At 38.6% G+C, this 25,878-nt stretch overlaps 1 protein-coding gene across 5 annotated transcripts; it reads left to right on the top strand.

Annotated features, from left to right (window-relative positions):
• The first annotated feature begins 1,547 nt into the window (after positions 1–1,547).
• On the top strand, positions 1,548–25,878 carry AFM (afamin). Of its 5 annotated transcripts, none has more exons than XM_012744816.3 (15): positions 1,548–1,675; positions 3,727–3,775; positions 4,070–4,202; positions 4,927–5,138; positions 6,006–6,138; positions 6,765–6,862; positions 7,621–7,750; positions 10,278–10,486; positions 13,796–13,928; positions 17,344–17,441; positions 18,428–18,560; positions 19,353–19,576; positions 21,093–21,205; positions 23,218–23,279; positions 25,470–25,878. In XM_012744816.3, exons 1-15 carry the CDS (start codon positions 1,588–1,590, stop codon positions 25,506–25,508), a joined length of 1,854 nt encoding a protein of 617 aa, XP_012600270.2. In that variant the 5' UTR covers positions 1,548–1,587; the 3' UTR covers positions 25,509–25,878. The 5 variants fall into 5 exon arrangements, with proteins under 5 accessions (XP_012600270.2, XP_075854057.1, XP_075854056.1 ...); XM_075997942.1 differs by lacking the exon at positions 25,470–25,878 and adding an exon at positions 25,344–25,456; XM_075997941.1 differs by lacking the exon at positions 25,470–25,878 and adding an exon at positions 23,994–24,133.

Below are 25,878 nucleotides of genomic sequence, written 5' to 3'. Positions count from 1 at the left end.
CTCTGTCTCTCTCTCTCTCTCCATCCCTTTCTTTGGTTTAATGGGTCTGTTCACCTTGCTTTTGTCTACATATAATGTAAAAGTTTAGATTCTGTTCTTTCTCCAAATGTCATATAGTAAATGTTTCCCCTGATATTACATATTTTTATATTCATTAGTTTTAAAGACAAATAATAATCCATAAAATGACTATACCCCTGTTTATGTAGTCACCTGCATTAGTGTCCTTTACTCTTTGGAATTAATAAGTGATTAGTGAAGTGGCACATTGAAACTACTTATATGCTATTGCCTAATAATTTTCCACCAATTCAATAAATGCATTCATTTTAACTAATGCATTCATGAAACTGGCCTAAATCAGTTATTATTAAGGCAACTACAAAGGTTTATGCTTTATTTCTAATTGCATTTGTTAGTTGGCATTCTTCTGCAGAGACAAGCTTTTCCTTTCCCCATTTTTATTTTAATTTTATGTTGATATAGATTCATGAACACTTTTTAAAAAATTTAATGTGTTATAATGTTCTCCTCTCATTATTTGTCAAATTATCCCATTGGCTTCCTTCCATTGCCTTCAAAATTTTTTCTTTATTTTATTTAAAAAAATTATTAATGCAAATTATATATATTTAAAGTATACAATGTGATGTTTTGTTATAAATATACATAATAAGCTGAGTACTATAGTCAAGCTAATTAACATATCCATTTCTTCACATAGTTACCTTTTCTTAAGATGGTGAGAATACTTAAGACCTACTGCCTCTTAGCAAATTCCAAGTATACTATGCAATATTATTAACTATAGTTCCTGTGCGGAACATTAGATCTCTAGAACTTACTCACTACATAACTGAAACTTTATACACTTTGACCAGCATCTCCTCACTTCCCCTACCTCCTGCACCTGGTAACCACCATTTTGCTTTCTGCTTCTAATTGGACTTTTTAGTCTCTATGTATAGTGAGATTATGCAGTATTTTTTCCTCTATGTCTGGCTTATTTCATTTAATGCCTTCCAAGTTTGTCCATGTTGTCTCAAATGACAGAATTTCCTTCTTTTTAAGGTTGAATAGTATTCCACTGTGTGTGTATATAAGTGTATATACATACACACAAATCACAGTTTCTTTATCTATTCATATGTTGACTGACACTTGTTTCCACATCTTGGCTATTGTGAATTATACTGCAATGAACATGGAGTATAGATATCTCATTTCCTTTAAATATATACCCAGAAGGGAGATTGCTGAATCATATCTATTCTAGTCATTTTTCCCTTAACATTTGTGGTATTTCAAGGTTTTGGGGGGTTGCTATTTGGTTACGTAATATGCATACTTAGTCTGTGGACTTTTCTTCCAACTCAAAAGATTTTTCCAGGGAAACACAGAGGCAATTTTTCTTAGTTAATAATTAGCAGGAAATTCTGCAGCACCCTTAAATAAAAGTTGAATGTTCAGTATTTCAAAATAGGTTAAACAGGTTACTTTTTTACTAGTAACACCAAAGAATCATATAAAAACTTGATGTTCCTCAGCCACATTACTTTCTTTTATGAATGTGACTTCTAAAAAAAAATGAAACAGTTAAAATTTACAGATTTTGTTTTTTTCTTGTTCTTTTTTACTGAATCCCTAACTCTGCCCACAAAGCCTCAGGATGTAGGTAAGACATTTACTTATATATCAGCTAAAGCTTGACCGAAGTAGGATCATTTCTATTTTTTTAAGCTTGTTTTCCTTCAGTTTAATTCTTCAGTTTTTTTCCCCCTCTCACTAGTTTATTATATAAACTGATCAGTTATCCCAAACTAACTTTTCCAGAATTTTTATTTTGATAGTCATATTACCAAGTCTATAATGAGGGACAGTTATCATACCTAGAAAATGGTCAGGAGCCTGTGGCAGGATAGAAGGTATTGCAGGAAGATACAATCTGGATTTTAAAATATTAGTATTTCTTGCAAATGTGTATAGTTTATGGTAAAAGTGGAACAATAAATATCAGGTGTGATTTTTCTGGTAGATCTTTGGTTGACTCTACCAACTACATGGTGAACATCTTTAGGGTGTGCAGAATAGTGCATTTTGTACAGTCCCCCAAAGCCTGACCAAGGCAGTCTTGGTCTGGAGGAAGGGACGACTTTTATATTTCTTCTGTCCAAAGGGAAACATTTCGAACTTCACCTGTCCAGAGGAGGTGTCTTTTTGTAATCCCTCTGGCCTGGAAGGAGCACCTTTTTGTAACTTGAGCAAACGTCCCCTTGGCATCGCAGTGGCTCTGAAGGTGTGGCTCGTGTCTTTCTCAGTTTGGTGTGATAACCCCCACAATACCTGCCAGTAGGACCAGTCAGAGGGCTCGAAGACAGTGGTCATTTTTGAGGTCCCTCTCTCCTTTCCCATTATAAGAATTTGTTCCAAAATCCTGTGAATTTTTGTCTTTTTAATGTCTTTTTTAAATCTATGTTTTTCTTTTTATTTCCATTACTTCTACCAAAATTCAGATCCTACTGATTTCTCAATAGGAAAATTATAAAAGTCCCCTAATGGCCTTCTTATTTTTTCCCTTCCATCCATTTTTCCATCCATTTATCTGGCAAGTAGTTCTTGTCACTTTCTAATTGTCAGGCACTGTGAGAGGCCCCCATATATTAGATATATCACTACCTGACTGGTATCTCTTAGTGTATAGGAATGATCCTATTATTATCCTATATAAACATTTTCAGTGGTTCTCCATGGCTTCCAATTTGAAGCCCAAACTCCTCCAATTATTCCTTATGGGAATAATCTGGACCCAGGCCCTTTCTATCCTAGGTCCCACTATTTCTCTGTATGATCCACTTCCTCATTAAAATTGATTGACTTTCCCTAAATACCTCTCAAGATTTTTCACTTTTGTGCTTTTACTCACATCATTCTCACACAGAAAGACAGGCTCCTCATTTTTCTGCTGGCTAAATTTTTTACATCTTTTCATGATCAACTCCTTCCATGATCCTGTTTTGGTTTCTCACCCAGGGAATCATAAATCATTCTTGTCAAACAGTCAACCACATTCTAAGTTGGATAACAGTCATGTCCACGAGTCATTTCTACTAGAGAGTACTTAGGAACCTGAGGTCCAGGGGAGATGTTTTAGCCATTGTTGATTGCTTCCTGGTGTCCAGCATAATAATTTGCAAAAAATAAGGACTCCATAAATGTAGTCTATGTGAGCAAATAAATGTACTCTGTTTCGTATAGGTTTTTTGGGAGGGAATCCATGATTTTAGGTGAGTCGGGAGATGATATAAATATCAGTGCCTGACTACTGCATCCTTCATGAAGCCCTGTGATGACATTACATTGCCCATCAGTTAATCTTTATATTACTTCTCTAGTCATAAAGGGTAAACATTTATCATGGAAATCGTGTTTGTGCTTGACATTTATTATCTAGGGAGCTATAAATGACAAATTTAAAGTCTGGTCAGTTTAGGATTATTTCTAATCAATTAAATGTAATGACTATCTCTTGAGCACATAATCAGCTGTGAGTAACATCTCCTATTTGCATCATCTGACTTCTTTCCTTCTTGTTAAATAAGCCAAAGTATTTTCTACCATCAGTGTTCTATTTTACACTTTCTACACTTAAATACCATGCATAGTTATTTCCTGGGAAAATGTTCAAATACCAGGAGTTGCAATAACCTAAATGTTCTTGTCTTTCAGATGACTCCGGGATCACCCAGAAATTTATAGAAGAGAATATTGAATACATGTGAGTTGTGCTAAACTCTTTTTGATGAACTTTATCGTAATCTTATCTGATATATTCCAGAAATGTCAATGCTTCAAAAATTAATTTAATTAAATAGAAACCATGTCAAAAAAGTAAATATGACATTAATTATACAATTTAAGTGAGACAATTGAACTGTCAAATAGTTGTAAAATTTATAGCCTTCATATTTAGATAAGTCTCTGAGGCTAGTTGGGATGTTCCTGTGAGTTTTTGTTGAACATAAATGGAAAATCTGCAAATGATCACTGTATGCTGTGTGAACTCTTGCAGCACCATCATTGCATTTGCTCAGTATGTTCAGGAAGCAACCTTCGAAGATGTGGAAATTCTGGTGAAAGACATGGTAGAATACAAAGATAGATGTGTTGCTAACAAGACCCTCCCAGAGTGTTTCAAATTACCTGTAAGTAAATTGCTTGTGTTTCTTAAACACAGAAGTGTTTGCCAACACTGAGAGAATTTCTGGCTTGAAAATGTGAAAAGAAAGATAAATTAGGCATATCATTTTTATTTTGCTTTCAGTATTTAGGATAGGTACTTTCCTCAGGAGAGATAATGATTGTGTTTTACGATGCACAGAACTTGGCTATGGCCTTGTAGTACGTATGCGTATGCCTTATGTATACAGTATGCCGTATGTATACAGGCAGAGGAGAAAGCCAACAGCCTGAAAATGCGCATTAAAGTACAGAGACACCCACCATAGCTGCCTCTCTCTCTATGTATTCTATTGTCACAGCTTCTTTTCTGGCCTCCTCTGAGTAGGGTCCCCATCTGCATATCTAGAAAATTACTACTAAACACTACTTCTAAACACTTTCCCAGTACGTTAATCTACCCACATATTGTCACTTTGGGAGATGAAGAGAAAAGCCACGATGAAAAGGAAATATAGGTAGCAAGGAAAGAGTAAGAGGTTAAGGGGTCTTGTAATAAATAGAGAAAAGCTCCCAAAGTGTGGGATGGTTGTCAACGGTGTGGGTGAAAAGCTCTGCTGGTCATAGTGGGAAAACTGTAATCTCTTTCCCAAAGGGTAACGGCGATCGTGTATTGTGTCCATTGTGTTTTCTAAGGAGGTAGACCGAATACCATGACTAAAAATTGTCCTTTTCCCCTTTATTGTCCAGAATAATGCTTTACAGGAAAAAATATTCGCTATGGAGGGGTTGCCACAAAAGCATAATCTTTCACACTGCTGTAGTAAGGTTGACTTTGAAAGAAGATCCTGTTTTTTCTTTAATAAGAAAGCTGATGTAGCATTTCTGCCTCCTTTCCCTACTCTGGATCCTGAAGAGAAATGCCAGGCTTTTAAAAATAGCAGAAAATCTTTTCTAAATCGGTAAGTTTAATCTTAGTAGAAAAATGATCTAATTAAAGAATTATTCGTAGGCCAAATCCAGTACCTATCTTAAAGGAACATGGCTGGGTTGATTGATTAATTGATTGATTAATTCATTTAACATGTATCGTGTGTCAGATTCTGTGCTCAGTGTCAAGATATTAATATGAATAAGATATGGACCCTACTTTAGGACCCGTATATCAGTGAAGTGTATCTTCTAATGTGGTAACTCCTAGAGCAGAGGTGTATGCATGGTGCTAAATTGCTAGGAAGCACAGTGCAGGAAACGATATATTCTTCCCAAGGGGAAGTTGCAGCTTTTAAGTCAGGAAGACATTACATTACTGGGTGTTTAGCACAAAAAATCTGTTGTTAATAATGCAGTCATTGCAGAAGCAAAGATTTTTCTGGAAAGCTGCTGTGCTCATTGAACCTTAAATCACAAGTTTATGTGAACATTAGTAAATACGATCCCTGAATCTCAGATGGAGCAGACGGAGTGTGTATACGTAGCTGTGCTTTGAACATGGGAGGGAGAACTGCCGACCACCTGGCAGCCCGGGGAAGGGGTAAGAACAGCCGTAGCTCGGTGTTCCACCACCTCTACTTTTCAGTTAGTTATTTCAAAGATAAGAACTTTAGAAGATTCTTACGGGAACTGAATCATGCTGCCTTATACTGAAGTTTTCTGTGATGGGAAACCTTTCTTCCTTTTCCCTTCCGTTTTGCAACTGGCTCTTCTTGTCTCTTCCTGTCATTTCTCTCCCTTCCCATTTCCCCTCCCTTCCCTCGTCTGCCATTCCTTCCTTTCCTGCTTCTTCCTTTTCTCTTCTCTCCCTTTTTTCATTTTTAACTCTTTTATAGCTATGTGTATGAAGTTGCCAGAAGGAACCCCTTTGTCTTTGCCCCGACGCTCCTAAGCGTTGCTGCTCGATTTGAGGAGGTGGCTGGCGCGTGCTGTGAAGAGCAACACAAAGCCACCTGCTTTCAAACGAGGGTGGGTGTCACATCTTTTTCATCAAATGAATAAGGAATCGCCCAACACCACAGGTCCAGGCCCTTACTTAAAATTAAACTATAGCACAAGGCCAGTTCACCATATGTGACATTCTTTGGCCCTATTCACTGATGTGCAGCCTGCTGGTCACTAGCTGCTCGTCTAAATAGTCTCTTTACCTGAGACCCTTGAAAGACAGTCACTCGTTTCCAGGGTCTGTCTTTTGGTTTTGTTTTCTTTGTAAGTGGGAAGGAAGCCCTAGTGAGTGAATACCCAGGATGACAGATGACATTTTATCTTCTCTTTGACATGCCCCCTTTGACTACCCATACATGCATGATCTCAGTAGAGATGGCCAAGCTCACAGCACACTGCCCACCTACGGAAGTGTCACGCACCTTCCTACCAAAGTGCAATTCAGTCACCAGGAAGACTGGTCCCAACTTTGTAACGTGCCACAAATGCACATTTCTTTTGGTATGTAAGTTTACTGAAATAAAAATTTCATAGATTTTCTGCCTCTGAACAAACTCTGTAATGGTTTGATTGACATGTAGTTAAAAAAAATAAGATAATAGTGAGAGATTTTGCTCTTGCTTCAAAAGAATTTTCTTTTTCTTCTTCAGGCAGCACCTGTCATACAATATTTAAAAGCATTTTCTTCTTATCAAAAGAACGTCTGTGGGGCATATTTGAAATTTGGAACCAAAGTCTTAAACTTTATGTGAGTTTTATACTATGTGTCTTGTCCCTACTTGCATTTTGTTGTCTGTGTCCTATTTTTGTTAAATGGTTGATGCATTTTTATTTATATTCTTCCTAGTGTCCCAGGGGACTAGGTGGGTCTGAGCCTACATGGATAGCTCAGAACCAGACCGTTAGGTCAGATGAGAGAAGATTAGGAGATGGGAAGACCCCCAAGGAGAAACAGGGGCTACTTCTGAGATATATTTTGATTAATTGGAAATGAGAACTGGTCTGGGAGTTCCCAGCCAGGATTTTTAGACCCCCTGACGTGCTTTAGACAAGACTTATCCATTGATCTTGGACCTTAATGATGAAGAGACAACTTTGCATGGATAGTTCAACCAATTGGTAATGGTGCTAGAACAATGTCTTGAGAAAATTTTTGAGATTTCAAGTAGGTGGGCAGGAAAGGATTATCTAAGTCTGCTATGGGCTTGCAGTAGGAAGTGGTGGCCCTTCCACGAGGTGTCCTGCTATAACGATTATCGAAGAGAGCATGTCTCTCAGGGCTTTTTTTTGCTCATATTCAGGACTCTGGGAGGCTCAAAATATCAGCCTAATATTAGTGATTCTGCAGGCTGTGCAACCTGCCATCATTTACTTGATAAAGACTTCTTTAATAAATCAACAGTAGCAAATGCTTTTCCGAGCTATTTATATTGTACTGGTAAAGGACTCCCACCTATTTTACTTGCTGATCAAATTATTTTAGTGGTTTATCAATTCTCTTTCCAGAAATATTGCTGTACTCAGTCAGAAATTTCCCAAGATTGAATTTAAGGAGCTTACCTCCCTCATAGAAGATGTTTCTTCCAAGTACGACGGGTGCTGTGAGGGGGACGTAGTCCAGTGTGTCCGTGACACGGTGAGTATTCTCTAACACCAGCACAAACAGGGATTTTTGGTGACCGCTTTTTATGCTGAAGTTGCTGTGATGTGTGGTTGCTTTGCCATAATGAAATCAGAATGTTAATAAATTGTTGAATAATTAACAATGTTAATAAATTGCTGAATAAATAATTAATTAAATTTTTTAATAGGATCCCAGGCTTCCCTTACAGATATACCTGGAATTTTTAAAGATTACTCAGCAGATTGTATCTTATATGGCTAAATGTCTTGATGTAAAACTTCAGGAATTTTTGAAAGTTCATTAGTCTAGACTGAAGTTTTTTTTTTTTTTTTTACATTATAAATCTTCTTTTAGAGATGTTAGAAATTAATAGTGAAGCTCAGGGGGTGACTTGTTGTCACTATGTTTTTAAGAACTGGTTTCTCTGAGATTCCTCAGGCTATTTGAGTAGTCTTTCCAAATAAGTAAATACATTAATTTTAAAATCTCCTTCCTTCCTTTCTTCCTTTCCTCTTTTTTTCCTTTCTTTCTTCCTCCCTTCCTTTCTTTCTTTGTTTCCTTCCCTCCCTCCCTCCCTCCCTTCCTTTTTCCATTCCTTTGATCATTCCCTCCTTCCTTTCTTCCTTCCTAATTGACAATTAAAAATTGTGTGTTCTTATGGTGTCCAATGAGATACTTTGATACACACACACACACACACACTGTAAATATTTAAATCAGGCTGTTTAACATAGATGTTACCTTACATATTTATTATTATTGTTATTATTTTTGTGGTGAGAACACTTCAAGTCTCTCTTATCAATTTTCAAGAACTAAATACATCAGTGTGAACTATAGTCACCGGGATGACCATCTCTTGAATTTATTCCTCCTGTCTGGCTGAACTTCTGTGTCCTTTGAGCAACACCTCCCTAACCTTCCTAACGCCACAGTCTGGTAACCTTTAAAGTGATTCTCTAAGGGAATATGTTGGCAAATATGTCTTTAGCATAGTTTAAATTATTTGTGCACTCAAAGGAAATACAATTTTATTAAAAATATCCTGACATCTTCTTAGTTGGAATTAGGCTTTATCTTGGTAACTTTTAATTGGTTTCACTGTTTTAGACTCACAGCAAAGACAGTATGTTAATTAAATTACTTGAATTTTAGAGGATTAAGAAATGTCCATTTTATTTCAAACAGTGAACAACAAATGTACCCAAGAATTTTTTCCCTAACTGTAGCCCCACTTTAAGAAGTCTCACTTGTGGGTTATTTTTATATTGTTTGATTGTTTATGGGGATGTAGGTTTTATAATCTTAAATCTAATTACTGAATTATATAATTGTAGATTTTCTGTGAAGTTTGGAGCTGAGACTAAGGGATCACATTATATCATAAATTTCCATCTCTTTAATGTCTTGATGGAGAAATAAGAGGAATTGAATTATAGTTAATTGGAAATAGAAGTAAATTCTCAGAGAGTAAGAGATGCTCTGCCTAGGACGCGATGGGCCTCAGGTGAGCTCACAGAGGCCCACAGTGTCTCTGTGAAGGCTGGCTCCTGGTGCCATGTGGCCTGCTGGAGGCATGGTGGTGCCAACTCCCACTCCACTTTCCACCTCAGCCCTCAGTGGTCACCAGAAGATTCTAGTCAGTGGGAAGAACTTGCATAAAGTCATGAAGGCTTGGAATAGCCTGGTGTGTTGATGAAACTCAACATACTTCCGCACAGGCTGGACCAGAAAGGAGGAAGAGTGTGCAGCTCACTGTTAACAGTCTGGAAAGGGGACCAGGGGCCAGATCAGTTTTTCGAAATTATCCAACTAATGTGTAAATCGGATAACCTCGCCAACTCCCGAATTCCCACACTTTCAGTGAGGTTAGGATTGCGGTGAAGGGTAGGAATAGGGCCAGAGCAAGGTTTTCTATTTCCTACACTATTTGATGACTTGAACAGCTTCAAATGATGATCACCATGGGAAAATGATACCATAAGTATAATAGCTTCTTATGTTTGAGAAATTGTCATTTGATAATTGCTATAGCGGTTCATTCATTTACCATTCTTTCATTCACTTATCAAATACTCATTGAGTTTTTGCTATATGCCTGGCAATATAGTTTCAGGCCACAAGAGAAGGTGAGGATTATAGATATTACAGCAACTTGTCTTTGGTGGCCTCCACTGAAAACACAGGTGGACTTCTATGGAAAAGAAACTACATTTAGAACATGCAATGCCTACACAGCAGAGGAGTAGGGGTAAAGTATTTAAAAGATTAATACTTAACAACGGATGCAAATTTATAGTAGAGCCATTTTTTCATAGTTATATCACCTTAAATCCTGATAAAGCTTGCATTAATGTGAAACTTCATATTTATCAAGTGAAAACAAAATTTAAATGAATATTATCTATTAAATTAGCAGATGAAATGATTCCAAATGTTACGCTCATGGCTAGTTTTGTATGCTGCCATTCCACAAAGATAACCCAGCCCTGAAAGACATTTTGAATATGAAATCACTTCTCATTCTTATTTGGCACAGAGCAAGGTTATGAACCACATTTGTTCAAAACAAGGATCCATCTCCAGTAAAATCCAGGAGTGCTGTGAAAAGAAAATACCAGAGCGCGGTGAATGCATAATTAACTCAAACAAAGACGATAGACCAGAGGATTTAAGAGAAGCAAAATTCACTGACAGTGAAACTCTATGTCAAGAACGAGATACTGACCCAGACAACTTCTTTGCTGAGTAATATCACTCTTTATTGAAATTTATAAAGCAAACAGAAACTTGTAAGATTTGACCTCTGTTGGCTAATTTGGGTGGAAGGGTATGGAATCGTTTATTTCACTGGATATCATATAATTTTTAAAAATCACGGCTACAGACTATATGTAGTGTTTTCACATGATTTTAAGGCAAAACAACTGTGTTCTTAAAGTAATGGCTAACATTTATTGAGTACTTGATGTGTGTCTGGCATTGGGCTAAATACTTTATACAGGTTATCTGTTTTAATTCTTACAGCAATCATGTAAAAAAGTACAATTTCCCCCAAGTTTTCCAAAGAGCAAACCGAGGTACAATTAAGTGAATTGTTCAAGATTTATAGCTAAAAAATGACCAAGTAAGGATTTGACCCCAAGAGGTCTGGCCTAAGAAATCATGGGTGTAATAGCTGTGCCATCTCATCCCGCAGAAGCTGATGGGACTTGAAAACTAGTGGATTTGAAACCAAGGGACTCCATTCGAGTCCTGGTTGAGTCACTGGGACAAGTTAACCTTTCTGTGCTTTTTTGGGTCATATATAAACTTCATATGCGAATATTCATTTATTTATTGGTCATGAAATATAATCCAGGGACTTTCCTGGGTTTGTACCTCCAGGAAACCTCTCTATAAGGAGCATAATGTGAGAAGAGACAGACGTATACACAAATAAGTGCAAAAAAGGCTCTTTTATTTCTGATAGCACTATGTTCTACGTAATGTAGGGACAGAAGAAGTGGCCGGTTGTGTATGGGGACCCTGGAAAGGCGTGATAGGGAGGTGGTACTTGAAGAAATGTTGGTAACGTAGACAGAGGAGGGCGAGCGTGGACAGCAGTGTGACCCTGCTTGGTGTCCGTGGCTGTAGAGGAAGGCAGAGAAACACCAGAGTCATGCCGGTGGCGGGGCCGGATCGTGCGGGGATACTAAGTAATGGGATCCCACCAAATGGTTTTCACTGAAGAATAAAGAAGGACAAAAATCACCTTTATTTTTTAGAAACTTCATCTGGAATGAATCCCAGTTTGGGGCTTAGGTGACTGTGTAGGTAGTTTTCCCCTCCAATGAGATGAGACATATGAATGGAAAAGCAGATTTTGTGGGGAAGAGAATATATTTAGGTCTGAGCACATTGACTTTTGAGGTGTAGGTAGGGTGACTAATTGGGATTATCAGGAAATTGTTATATATGTGAACCTGCAGCACCAGAAGGAGGTGTGGGTTGAAGATAACAGGATATAATAACAACTAACGTTTATTGAATGCTTACTAAATTTTAAGTGCTTCTTATCTACTAACCAATTGAATTTTCAAAACCACCCTCTAAGGTTAATGTAACTTTATTATCCCCATTTTACAGGTGACAAAACAGGCACAGAGAGGTTAAGTAGCTTACCCCAGAGGCACACAGCTAATATGTGGCTTGGCCAGGATTCAGATGCAGGCAGCGTGGCTTCACACTCCTGTTCTTATAACCCTGTGCTCTGTTGCACCTCACAAGTTGTGGGTATGAAGTCAGACTAAACTAAACAAAATGATGGATGTACCTGATGTACGTGCTCCATAAATGGAAGCCACTTTATCATCATCATCATCATCTCCATCATCTGCGTTACCTTCACTGTTACAACATAGATGGTATTTGAAGCCTGGGGAGAAATGACTGAGTAACAATGAGCATGCTGAGTCAGCACAGAGTTTTAAGGTGTTTACGTCTTTCTGGATGTAACCATTTGAGGCAAGACCTCAATGGATTCCCCCACCTAGAGTAGGCCTCCAGGGTTTTTTGATTGCAACATTTTGGGGAAGTGTTTCTATGTGTGTTTTTATTTTTTTCCCTGGAAGAAGCCTATGGCTTGCATCAAGTATTAAGAAGAGCCCCAATTCTCTGAAGGTTATGCACCACTGCTTTAGGGTGTGGGAATATAGCTCACAAATGGGACTAAGATCAATGGCTGTAAAAGAAAAAAAGTAGAGGGTTGAAAAGAATTACCTGGTCATGAAAATCTTTTGTAAAGTATTGCTGTCACAAAACATGGAATATCCTAACTTATCTGAAAAAGACTGTAAAACTAACATAACTGAGGTACTTCGAGAAGACATGTCTCTCTTGAGACAGGAGTCAATTGGTTTAGAAAAGATTGGTGTAGACTGCCCATGGGACCATGGCAGGTGCTTAGCCAGTCTGTGGCTTAGTCTCCTCGTGTTAAATAGCATTTATTGTGAGGACGAAGTGAAGCTAAATAAGGAAGTGTTCATGAAGACCAGGAAGCGTATCTCCATCTCTTATGCACAAAGCTTGATCCTGTGCCTACCACCTTTGAGGGCTTAATTAGTGCTAGCCTCCTTTCCTCTCTTTCCTGCTTTCTCCCCAAATCACACTCACCTGCACTCTTTTTTTTTTTTTTTTTTCCTGAGACAGAGTCTCACTCTGTTGTCCGGGCTGGAGTGCCGTGGCGTCAGCCTAGCTCACAGCAACCTCAGACTCCTGGGCTCAAGGGATCCTCCTGCCTCAGCCTCCTGAGTAGCTGGGACTACAGGAATGTGCCCCCATGCCCAGCTAATTTTTTCTATATATTTTTAGTTGGCCAATTAATTTCTTTCTATTTTTTAGTAGCGACGGGGTCTCACTCTTGCTCAGGCTGGTTTCGAACTCCTTACCTTGAGCAATCCGCCTGCCTCGGCCTCCCAGAGTGCTAGGATTACAGGCGTGAGCCTCCGCGGCTGGCCCTCACCTACACTCTTAAAGCTTCTGACTGAGACCACAGAGACCACTTGCTAATGACTTGCAGCTGAAGGGGTGGACACCCCCATATTTGGCAAGCGGCAAGACGGAGTAATGGGCAAAGGCTGCTCCGTCTCTCACCAAGCCCACACTGGGAGTGAGAAGCCAGCTCTATTCCCAGCATCCCAAGGTGGAAGTCTGAATGCATTTTCCAACATAATTATACTCAACGTGTATTTTCTAAAGTACTGACAGCACAATATAGTATTTCCGATGCTTTGTGGGTTAAATCATTCTAATAATTAACTCTATTAATTCTATCCTCCCAAGTAAAAAACATTCTTAGTCTAAAATGTAGCATGATAGAGAACTTTTGTATCAATAAAATGATCTTCTATAGTCAAAATATCCTCTTAAATCGCTCCCTGACCAAACCAGAGGAGGAGCTTAGCATTTGAAAGCTGACTCAGTATTAAAAGATCCGGCTAGATTAGAAGACAGTAGGATTTTGTGTATTGCTCTTTTTCTAAATTATAATATACAAAATATTTTTACACATTGCAGGTTTACTTATGAGTACTCAAGGAATCATCCAGACCTGTCCACACCAGAGCTTTTAAGAATTGCCCATGTATACAAGGATGTCCTGAGCAATTGCTGCAACACACAAAACCCTCCAGGTTGTTACCGCCGTGCGGTAAGTCCTGTCATTGTAGGTTCCGAAAATTAAAATAGAACAGCAGCAAAACACTTAAAAATTGATATCAAAGTGTTACTTCAGTCTAGGGAGTAGAAAACGTGATGGTTCAGCCAGACTCCACTGTAGACCAGAACATTGGACTACTAATCCAGTGTGTTGATTAAAAAAACTCTTCTCATTAAACATTTTACATGTACATTAATTTATGTACTTTGCATTCTATTGAACCCTATTAAACTTTTTATGATTGTAAAGGTAATAAATGATTATCGTAGACAATTAGGAAAGTACCAAAAGTTACAAAAACACCCACAAAACCTTTCTGATTCTATTACCAAGTAATAGCTATAACTAATATTTTCTTTCATCTTTTCTGTGCATATACAGATGTATATGTGTATATTTTTTAAAAACTTGAATAGTTCTTAGGAAATGTTTGGACATGTTTTTTATTTGGTCCAAACATTTTATAACAACAAAAAAGGTTTCTTTATTTTTTTGGTTAGATATGATGCTGTATTAGTTTCCTATTATTGCCACAAACTTGGGTGGCTTAAAACATCAGAAATTCATTCTCTTACAGGAGGCCAGAAGTCTGAAATGAGTCTTAAGGAGTTAAAATCAAGGTGTTGGAAGTGTTGTGTTTCCTCTCGAGGCTCTAGGGGGACTCTGCTCCTTGACTTTTTCTTTTTGTCATATAGAAAACATTTTATGTCATTAAACAGACTTCAAAATATGCTTTTTGTTTTATTTCAGAAGATTACAAGGTTACAAGTGTTTAGGTTACATATATTGCCTATGCCCTGCCTGAGTCAGAGCTACAAGCATGTCCATCCCCAGACAGTGCCACTGTACACACTAGGTGTGAACATACCCGTCCCCTCCTAGACCTCCCACCTGCCCGACACCGGTGAATGTTACTACCATATGTGCATATATGTGTTGGTCAATTAGTACCAATTGGATAGTGAGTACATGTGGTGCTTGTTTTTCTATTCTTGTGATACTGCTCTTAGTAGAATGGGCTCCAGCTCCATCCAGGATAATATGAGAGGTGCTAGTTCACCATTGTTTTTTGTGGCTAAATAGCACTCTATGGTATACATATTCCACATTTATTAATTCACTCATGGATTGATGGGCACTTGGGTTATTTCCACATCTTTGCAATTTTGTTAAGCATTCTTCTCATGAAAGGGTGTTGAATTTTGTTGAATGCTTTTTCTTTATCTATTGAGAGGATCATTTGGTCTTTGTTTCTACTTCTATTTATGTGGCAAATTACATTTATAGATTTGCATATGTTGAGCCATCTCTGGGATGAAGCCCACTTGGTCGTGATGGATTATTTTTTTGATAAGCATCTTAATTTGGTTTGCTAGGAATTTATTGAGGAGTTTTACATCTATATTTATAAGGGATATTGATCTGTAGTTTTCATTTTTTGTTGAATCCTTTCCTAGTTTTGGTATCAGAGTGATATTGGCTTTGTAAAACACGTTGGGTAGGATTCCTTTGTTCTCGATATTGTGGGATAATTTCTACAGTATAGGCACCAGTCTTTCTTTGTAGGTTTGGTAAAATTCGGGTGTGAAACCATCTGTTCCGAGACGTTTTTTAGGAAGGTTTTTTATTGCTGCTTCTATTTTGGTACTCGATATTGGCCTGTTCAGGAATTCTATTTCTTCCTGATTGAGCCTAGGGAGGCTGTGTGTTTCTAAGAATTTGTCCATTTCCTTCACATTTTCAAGTTTATGTGTGTAGAGATTTTTATAGCATTCATAGATGATATTTTGTATTTCCTTGGTATTGGTTGTAATTTCTCATTTTTCATTCCTGATTGAGCTTATTAGATTCCTTTCTTTTCTGCTTTTGGTAAATGTAGTAAGAAGTGTGTCAATTTTGTTTACTTTTTCAAAGAACCAACTTTTTGTTTTATTAATCTTCTGTATTGTTTTTTATTATCAATTTAATGTAGTTCTGCTCTGATCTTGGTTATTTCTTTTCTTCTGCTGGATTAGGGATTGGTTCTTTTTAAATGATGCTATCCCACCATAATGATATAAAGTAATTTATTTTACTACTCTTCTACTCTGTGTTGGAGATTTTGGATGTTTAGTGAGATTTTTAATTTTGCAATTGCCTGGGATAGTCTCACTGCATTTATCTTTATTAATATTTATGGCTATTTATTTTCTTAAGCTAGATTATCAGAAGGGAAATTATTGGGTCAAAATATATGGGTTTTTATAAAACATTTGACACAAATTGTTAAGTTACTTTCTGGAAAGTTTTTGCCAGTGTATAGTCCTACAAAAGTGCTTGAGAATGATCATTTCAACTTCACTTTAATCAATATTGCACATGAAAATTAACTTTGCTAGACTTATATGTAAAAACAGCAGATCTGTTTTAAGTAAACATTTATTAATATTTGATTTTTTAATGATGTTAAGTTTCCTCATATGATTTTAGCTATTATATATTTAGAAATTTCCTGTGAGTAATTTGTTCATGTCTAGCACCTATTTTTCTATTGAGATTAGAGTTTTTAAATATCAATTTATATGAATTCCTTATATATTATGGAAATTATTTTATAGTTTTGATTTATTTCTCACTCTTTTGATATACATCACTTTTGCTTTATTTTTAAATTTTCTACCATTTGCCATAAAAGCCAGTTTATTCTAATTTGAGCAATGGGGTAAGAAGACTTGGGTTTCATTCCTGCTCTGTCACTGTTCCTAATAAATTGGTCTATTCCTGAACTTTAAATGAATCATAATGCTATCAAATTCTCTTTCTACATGAGACACAGTTCGCACCATGGCATCCATCCACTGGTGGTTAGCAGTCTGTCTAGTGCCCACGTAGTAGATGTCCAATTTAATGCCATGTGAGAGTGTCCATCAAATATTTGAAGACAACTATTGGAAGTTTTAATTTCCAAATCTAAATAATGAAAAAGAGAATAAAAATGAACATTATTAAACATGTTCTGTAGCAATACTTACTAGCTGAGTCATTCTGGGCAAGTCAATTTCACAAGATCAGTTTTCTTTACTTAAATATGGAGATAACCACTGCTCTGTCCACTTCAAAGTGAGAATTGAATTTGATCATTGTCAACATAAGATTTAACTTCTACTTTGTAAATTGGAAGACTCTAAAAAATGTACAAAATGATAATGAAAAATTTGGACTTTCAAATTTAGCAAAAAAATGTATCTATAACTGAAAAATTCAAATTTTTGTGCTCACATATGAAGAGTACCCTCAATTTAGGGTGTAATGTATAATAATGAGAGCTTGGAAATACTATATAAATAAAATATTCAACAAGTTGACTTACAGCTTATGATTAAATTTTAGATAAAGTGTTTGCAACTGTGATTATTCTCATTTTCAGAAAGATAAGTTCAATGAGACAACTGAGAAGAGCCACAAGATAGTACAACGAGAATGTGAACATTTCCAGCTTTGGGGGAAGGATGGCGTGAAATACTAGTAGGTTGTTTGCAAAGTGGGCTAACACTTGTTACCAGGATAAAATAAAGATTCCTTTAGCCCAAGTCTTTCACTTATAGCCAATCCTTAAGCTCTGGGAAGGAATAAAAGAACTCAAAAGTCAAGAATGCACATTAAGCTGTCATATTAATCCTTTACCGTAAATGAGGCTAGAAATGGAAGAATTTTCTAGGATTTTAGACAAATTGATTTTCTAATGCTTTAGTTTCCCTTTGGACTTGGCTTTCTCAGTCCCAACCTAGAATCCCTGGATCCTGCCCCATTTGAAAGTGGGGTGGAGCAAGTTTCAGGTTTCCTGGGGAAGAGATGGTTTGCTCAGGATTTAAGCCCATATTGACTGATTTTATAGAAATAACTGGATTTACTTATCACTTTAATATTTAATTTTTCAGTGCTCCTATGAGCATTCATGAATAATCAGCAGTTTATTTGGATTTTCTTAATTATCATACTAATGTAGCATTTGTTGAAACTAAACATCTACAAATCAAAGTAAAACACAATTAAAAAAACATGATTTTACTATTTCTGCAATTTGGCTGTTAGCTGAGAATTCAAACTCAGTCCACGAAAGATCTTCATTTTCTTCATCTCAAATTATTCTTTTCAAACATGTATCCTTTAGACTCTCCCTTTAAAATATTTGCTAACTACGCAAATGATTTCAAGCAGGATTTTACATACTACCAAGGTATTTGCTGCTACACTCACAGATGAAGACAGCCCAGGCAAATCTAAGAGCTTCTGAGATAATAATGGAATTAGAAAGGAAGCTAAAATAGATATAGGAGGCAAGGTGCAGGAAAATAAAGTGAAGAGGCATCTCTCTACCATTTTATAAGAGAGGTGAGGTTCACATTGCACCTGTATTGGTTGTCTCTAGACTTGAAGGTTTCAGTCACTGTTCAAGGGAGAATGAGTATCTGTTTTCATTCGGAACCAAACAGACAAATATGTTCTTTCAGCTACCTTATCAGACTCACAAAGACAGCCCCTCAGCTCTCCACCGAAGAGCTCATCTCTCTTGGAGAGAAAATGGCGATGGCTTTGGCTACCTGCTGCACGCTAAGTGAAGAGTTTGCCTGTGTTGATAATTTGGTGAGTATGGCCTGTATACCTATTCTTAAGAAGAAAAAAGGATATTTGCTTTCCTTGATTTATAGTGATTATCTGCCTTCCTCATTTTGTTCTAGTCATCGTTGTAAAGCAAGGGATGTCAAGTTTTCCTTTGGGCTTTATGAAAACCCTAAGAAACAAAACAGAATGTCTTAAATATTTTGCAGAGGGTTCTCCAACTTACCTTCCTCATTTCTTATTTATATTAGAAGTGATTTGTTTCATCAGCATCTGTTTATGCTAAAAGAAAAATAGAAGTGATTTGTTAGGGCAAATGATTTCAGAATCACCATATTGTTTTAAAATGATACAGGAAGCTTTATAATTTTAAGTAATGTTACAGATTCTCCCTCTTGTCCAGAGTGGTAAGAAAATTGCTTTTTCTTCCAGCAATCAGATGTTGAGCATATCTCTTTGGGGCTTGGTGGAGAGTTCTTTGGAGGACATCCCAAGACAGGAATAAACCCAAGTGACCACAGTATTTGATTGCCACTTTCAGCTGGCTGTTGGCAGCTCTCTTGTTTGTGTATATATTAGCAAGAAATTCATCTGTAGGCATCTAAATTGCCATGGCTTGAATTTTGGCCATAATGCCATTTGGGAACTCTAGCTTCTACTTTTCTTTGTGCACAGTGATGTGTTATCCATGCATGTGTATTTCTTAGTGAGGTTAATAGTTATCTTAGAACAATCTAACTCTTCATATAACTATATGTTTCAAAACTGCATTCAAGTTTTAAAATCATACCTGGGTTCCAACTCTCATTGATACAGGTGGATTTAGTTCTTGGAGAGTTATGTGGAATAAATGAAAATCGAACCATCAACCCTGCTGTGGACCACTGTTGTAAAACAAACTTTGCCTTCAGAAGGCACTGCTTTGAGGGTCTGAAAGCTGATGAAACATATGTGCCTCCAACTACCACTAAAGATTTATTTACATTTAATGCAGACTTGTGTCAGGCTCAGAATGAGGAACTTCAGAGAAAGAAAGACAGGTACAAATATTCTCTTCCATTCCTCTTTTTCTTTAGCCTGAAGACACACAAGGCATGAATGAGAAGGTTTATTGTAATAGCTATGTGTTTTTGGCACCACTATCCTGTTCCTTCCACCAAATTATCTACTCTCTCCTATTCAGAAAAACACCAGTGCATATTGATTTGCATTGTTTATAAATAAAAACCCAGTTTGTCTTTCCCTTTGAAAGAGACTTGGAGTGTCGATTAGAATACGATTTGGAAAGATGAGTTAGCGTAGCCATCAAAAAGGCTCAGAAGCAGGTTCATAATTCCTGAGAGAATGCTCTGAGAATCTCACTCAATGTTTGGAAAAAGGAGAGGTCCAAAGGGACAGGAGTTTTACTTTCATTCTCTCAGGTGATGCTTTAAATGCCAGGAAATAAGACCTGTTTCTTGGATTTAGACAGTGTCTGTGCAGTGGAAAAGTGCAGTGGAAACAGCATTCAGCTACTAAAGAAGGGGGTTGGAGGTTGTTTTAGACACAAATTTTCTAGAAAGATCAAATGTAGTCATGTATTCTATAATATTTTATATAATAAAGACCTATTATATATTCTCTTTTTTCATGGAACAATACTTACTCTCATTATGGGCAATATTCATAGTGTAATACACTTTCATATTTTCTAGCCCATCCTATTCTAGTCTGCTCTATTTTATTCCTTTAACTATCCCATTTTCATTTTAAAAATGAAAGTGACAAAGGGTAAAATGTGGTTAATCCTTAAATCTGGAGGATGGATATTCAGGACTTATTAAATTAGTCTCTTTACTGTTGTGCATGAAAAATTTTTATTACTTTAAAAATGACTCTAAAATTGTACTTTTGAGACCCACGAATGGTTGTAACCTGCAGTTTGGAAAACAGTGGAATCCTAGAAGCTACTAGAAGTTAAGGAAATCACTATTGTCTGTGGCTGTTGTCACACTTAGTTGTAATAGCTTATTTTTCTTTTTTGAATTGCTTCTTTTATATATTTTTATTGACATATAATAGTTGAACATATTTGGGGGTACATATGATATTTTGATACCTGTATACAATGTGTAATGATCAAGTCAGGGTAATTGGGATATTTATCACCTAAAACATTTATCTTTTCTTTGTTTTGGGACCATTACAATTCTCCTCTTCTAGATATTTAAAAATATACAATAAATTATTGTCAACAATACTTTTTCTACTGTACTGTTGAACACTAGAACTTACTCCTTCTATTTAACTGATTTCTGTATGCCTTATCCAACTTCTCGTCACACTTTTTATGTCATTTTGTCTGTCATTACACGACCCTCCAAAGAATGTTTCCATGCAATCCATTCTATAAGCTTAACAAGAAAGGTTCAGAAGAGTCTTTCAAAAGTGAAATATTTTAACTCTACACTCACCTAAGTTGAGACCTCAAGACACGTGAGTCTATGAGGAGCATTTTGGAGAAGAGGAGCTTTCAGGAAGAAATTTTAACTCATTCTGTTTGACACTTGGCCACAGGGTCCTTGTCGACTTGGCGAGGCGGCGCGAGCTCGCGGAGGAGGAGCTGCGGGCCTGGCTCGCGGGTCTCGCCGAGAGGTGCTGCAGCGCGGGCGAGCCTGCTCTGTGGGGAGGTAGGTAGGCTCGCCCTGCTGGAGTCCGGCCGGCCTTGCTGCTCAGACAGCCCCCGCAGGGCCCTGTGGGGCTGCTCTCCCCGCGGCGGCCGCCAGGCTGTGGGCGCGCACAGCCGCGAGGGCGGCACCCTGGGCCCAGGCCCCGGCCGCCTCCCGGTGGGAGAGAAGCCGGGAGGGCTGCGTGCTGATCCTGTCAGCGCTGGGTTTTGGAGGGTGTCGCCTGGTTCTTTGGCTCCTGCCTTGGAAGAATCACGAGCCGCGCCGGTGCCATGGAGAGGCGACAGACACTAGCCCTTCCACACAAGCAGCTGTGTGTGTGTGTGTGTGTGTGTGTGTGTGTGTGTGTGTGTGTGTGTGTGTGTGTGTGTGAGAGAGAGAGAGAGAGAGAGAGAGAGAGAGAGAGACACGGAGTCTCACTCTGTTGTCCAGGCTAGAGTGCCGTGGCGTCAGCCTAGCTCACAGCAACCTCCAACTTCTGGGCTCAAGTGATCCTTCTGCCTCAGCCTCCCGAGTAGCTGGGACTACAGGCATGCACCACCATGCCCGGCTAATTTTTTCTATATATTTTTAGTTGGCCAATTAATTTCTTTCTATTTATAGTAGAGACGGGGTCTCGCTCTTGCTCAGGCTGGTCTCGAGCTCCTGACCTTGAGCAATCCGCCCGCCTGGGCCTCCCAGAGAGCTAGGATGACAGGCGTGAGCCACCGTGTCCGGCCACAAGCAGCTTTCATTGCAGGCTTTTAAATACAGAAATAGAAAGTGAAAGCACGTTTCAGAGGGGAAACGGGTGCATCTTTGCAAGAGGGGACGACCTGGGTCTTACTTCTGTTTTACGTCTACGACATGCTAAATTGGGGGAGGAATAGGCATTATTTTCCTGGGAAAGGGATGGAGAGTTCTTAGAGCTCAACAACCCATTTTTATCCTTATAGAGTAACTTCCAGGGGGTGCCATGACGTTTCTAAACTGTCTTGGTGCTGGTGGGTGTGATTTTACTACGCTAATGTGTGTTAATGAAGAAAAGGTCACTTTTGGACATGAGCTGCTAGTTTCTGCACATGCTCCTTGGTGGGGAAAGTCCCTAACCTCAAGTTCCTGCTGTTGTGGGTTTGGCTCTAAATGTTCACTGGCCTCTCCATTTTGGCTCCCCTTCCTCTTTGCCCATGTTTGACGCTGCCCCCTACACCTGTCCCTAACAATCCCAGCAGCCTCAGCCAGGTAACCTAAGGTGAAGTCTTTCAGGGGTGGCTGTCTCACTTTCCTGGGCTTTGGCCCAACATCCCTCTGCTGAAAATACACGAGGGAGGGCAGGGTCAGGGTAGCAGAGGAGGGGACAGAGACGGCCCTGCTTGCTCTCCGAGTAAGACAGTGGAGTCTGTAGCCACACCCCGTGGAGTGACCCTCAGCTACCGGGGAGTGTCAGTCCTGCCGGCTGGCTCCAGGGAATGCCTGCTCATTCCTGCCAACTTTTTTTTCTCTTTATTTCCTTCCTAGCGACACCTGCTCCACTCTCAAACTCTATTCGTCACTCACAACTCACGCACACTCACATACTCCATGCGCGCTCCCAGGCACGTCCACACTTGTCTGTCATTCTGGTTGAGAGCCCTCTAATTCTCTAAGTGCTTAGTGAAATATAACCTCACAGATGAGAAGCTGCAGTCTTTGTTCACAAGTTTCACTTTTTTGGCACATATGGTTAGTTTTTTTAAAATATAGTTAATTTTAATTAGGGGCTATTAATCACTATCTACCATTTACCTGAGTGTGTGTGTACATTAAGGCCATATACAGGGAGGGTGGGATTTATTGGAAGTTCGTAAAAGGCCTTGGATATCTATTTCAAGTTCACTTGAAGAAATAAATGTTCATTGTCTCCCTATGCAATAGAGGAGTCGTTTAAGCTTTCTTTCCAAAATTGAGGGCAATATGCCTCTCTAAATTTAAATGATGGTGTCAAATTTTTCTCCCTTTGGGTTTTTATTTCTTTTTCTTTTTTTCCCACCTTTCAGGGTCCCAAAATTGGCAGCTGAAGCCAGACTGCTTGAGAAACATAAAGGAAAAAGCATCAAAGGTATTTCAGTCTCAATCAAATGTCAAAAGTATCTGTGGCTTATTTGGTCTCCCTGGCTTTTGGCTTCTCATGCTTCATTGTGTATTTCTGGTTTATTCCACATGCTTTGCAACTAGCAGACCCTTTTCTTGGTCCTGCACTGTTTCTCTGGGTATCAACCACGCCTTGGCAATGCTGCATTTGTGCTGGCACCTCTCTTACTCTTCAAGCAGTTTTCTGAATAGCCTCTGCCTTTCTACTATTGTATTCAGCTGTCTGGACCAGATAGGCGAGAGACACCTGAATCTCTGAATGTGGACAGAAAGAAGAGGGGTAACTGCTCAGGATTTGGGGTACACAGCCCTCAGTAACTCTGTTCCAGGAATCTTTTTAAAAAAATCTCTTTATTGAAATATGACTGACATACACACCAAGAGTCTTGTAGCATTTACATAAACAAAATGATATGTTTGTGATTTCAAAAAGATATATAAGAGATGCCCTCTCCCCTGCAGTTTATGCAAGACTCATAGCATAAACTTTAGGAATAAACTGTTGCATAGATATAGCAATTGCATACAGTGTCAGGGAAGAGAAACCTGGACCCCAACAGAGAGTAGGTTTGGATCAATTATGCAAAAGGCAAAACATAGTTACCATTAACAGTTATTTTAAATAGCTTACCCAAGCTATAACATTTCATAGTCTTTTGATATATAAAATACTGTTTTCCAGCAATGGCCAGCTTATAAGCTTCCTGATTGTCCTGTGGTGAATTTCGTTTCCTGAGAAGAACAAAGTAGAAGGATTCTTCTTCAATCTTCACCTGAAATCATATTATTGTAGCAAGCAATAAACACAAAGTTGTAAAGTCATTTCTCAGACTAATGTTATATACCAATGGCTCTCAAAATTAAGCAATCATGATTCATTCCTTCTATCAGCATCTTTTGCTCACTGCCTACTCCTTGCCTGCCCTATGCAGGCCAGAACTCTGCATAGCGACTGTGTGTGCAGAGTCCGTGTAGGTCCCACTCCTGCCACCATGGGGAAGGAAGCAGGAGCTGAGTGAAGGCACCTTTACTACTACAGCTGCTGCTACTACCAATAGCTGGCATTTGACTGTTTTCAACGCACTGAACGTTGTTCTAGGTACTTTTATTGCATTATTTCATTGAATCCCAACAACTCTACCAGTAGGTTATTGTTTCTATGTCCACTTTACAATCAGGGAACCTAAGACTTGGGAGATAAACTAATCTGTTCAATGTGATACAACTCACTGGCAGAACCAAGGTTTGAATTCGGGTCCTCTGATTCTGGGACGATATTCTTAACTGCTGTATAGACTACCTGTACAGGTGTGGCCATTTTGTATGCCTACAAAGTTTGTTGTTCAGAGAACGGCGGCGTGCCCCAGGCAACAGCGGTAGTGGTGTTTTCTCCCTCGATTCCATGCCACAATTCCTGCTATGTTGGAGCCATAAGTGCTTGGCAGTGATGTCAAAGGAGAGGAGAACTCAGGAAATAAAAACTGGTCATGGGCTCATAGCCTGGTTATCCTGACTGTTCTCTAAACTTCTAAGGTTTTTAGTGTTTCAACGTCTAAAATAGAAGATGATGATAATTAATAGATAACACATGAGGATATTCCCAGAATTCTTTTGGTGTAGTGTTTACAGCATAGTCTTCGGGATTCTCATTCCTTTATTCACCAAGTATTTATTAGAACCCTACTGCGTTTCGGACGTTGTGGATGCGGCTGTGAGGCAGGCAGACATGGTTCGTGTGTCTTGCTGAGCAGGGGAGAGGGACAGTAAGCAAACAACCACATTGCAAAGGCTTTAGAGAAATGAATTAAATCAATGTATAAAGTACTTAGCACATTGGCCAGCAGATGTTAAGTGTTTGATTTATAAAGCTATTTTGTCCTTTTACCATTTTCTCCAAACATTTACCAATGAGGATAACACGGAAGAAAGTTTTACGTGAACAGTAGAGGATGGGGTTAGCAAACAGGAGTGAGACGAGCCCGGTGTGCTGACTCGACTGCACACCTGGTAGTGGATTCTGCTCTGTGTTCAGGGCTGTGCGAGGAGCAGCAGGAGGCAGAGTATCTAGAAACCCAGGCACCCAGGGACCTGCTGTCGCCACAACGGCTCAATTATCACAGAGGAAACTGCCACACGACTCTTTCTCCTGCTATCCCAGAGAACACACTCGCACAAGCAGCTACCCAGTGTGATGTGAGGAAAACAGGGAGAAGAGTGATTGATTCAACAGACTTGTTTTGCCCGGAGAAGAGAGGATTTGGAGTGAGCTCAAGTCAAACTTACTCCGTGTAACCTAACAGGACTGGTACCAATGATAGAACACACATGGATTGACGCAGGAAGGATTTTCTAACATCAGAGAAGCTTGCTAGTGTGGTGAGTCTAATGTGCAACAGCGAATTCCAAGACTGCGTGTGAGTGAGCAGTCACCATCCGGGTTTTTGCTGGGATCCAGGGATCCAGTCCTGGTCTGTCTCAGGTTCCTTCAAACTCTGTTCTTATGACTTGGCCAAGAATTGCATCTTCTGTAAAAAACAATACTTACTAAAAATCATCACTGTGTCTTA

The sequence above is a fragment of the Microcebus murinus genome, chromosome 26 (assembly GCF_040939455.1).
Source record: "Microcebus murinus isolate Inina chromosome 26, M.murinus_Inina_mat1.0, whole genome shotgun sequence".
Taxonomy (NCBI): domain Eukaryota; kingdom Metazoa; phylum Chordata; class Mammalia; order Primates; family Cheirogaleidae; genus Microcebus; species Microcebus murinus.
The sequence above is the reverse complement of the archived record's forward strand: the minus strand, read 5'-3'. Positions and strand labels throughout refer to the sequence as shown.

Bases quoted from the DNA above. Each gene is read 5' to 3' on its own strand.
- AFM (XM_075997940.1), top strand. From the start codon at position 1,588: ATGAAACAGTTAAAATTTACAGATTTTGTTTTTTTCTTGTTCTTTTTT. The intron at 6,139-6,764 runs GTGGGTGTCACA...TTTCTTCTTCAG, and splicing joins CCACCTGCTTTCAAACGAGG to GCAGCACCTGTCATACAATA. The intron at 10,487-13,795 runs GTAATATCACTC...TACACATTGCAG, and splicing joins CCAGACAACTTCTTTGCTGA to GTTTACTTATGAGTACTCAA.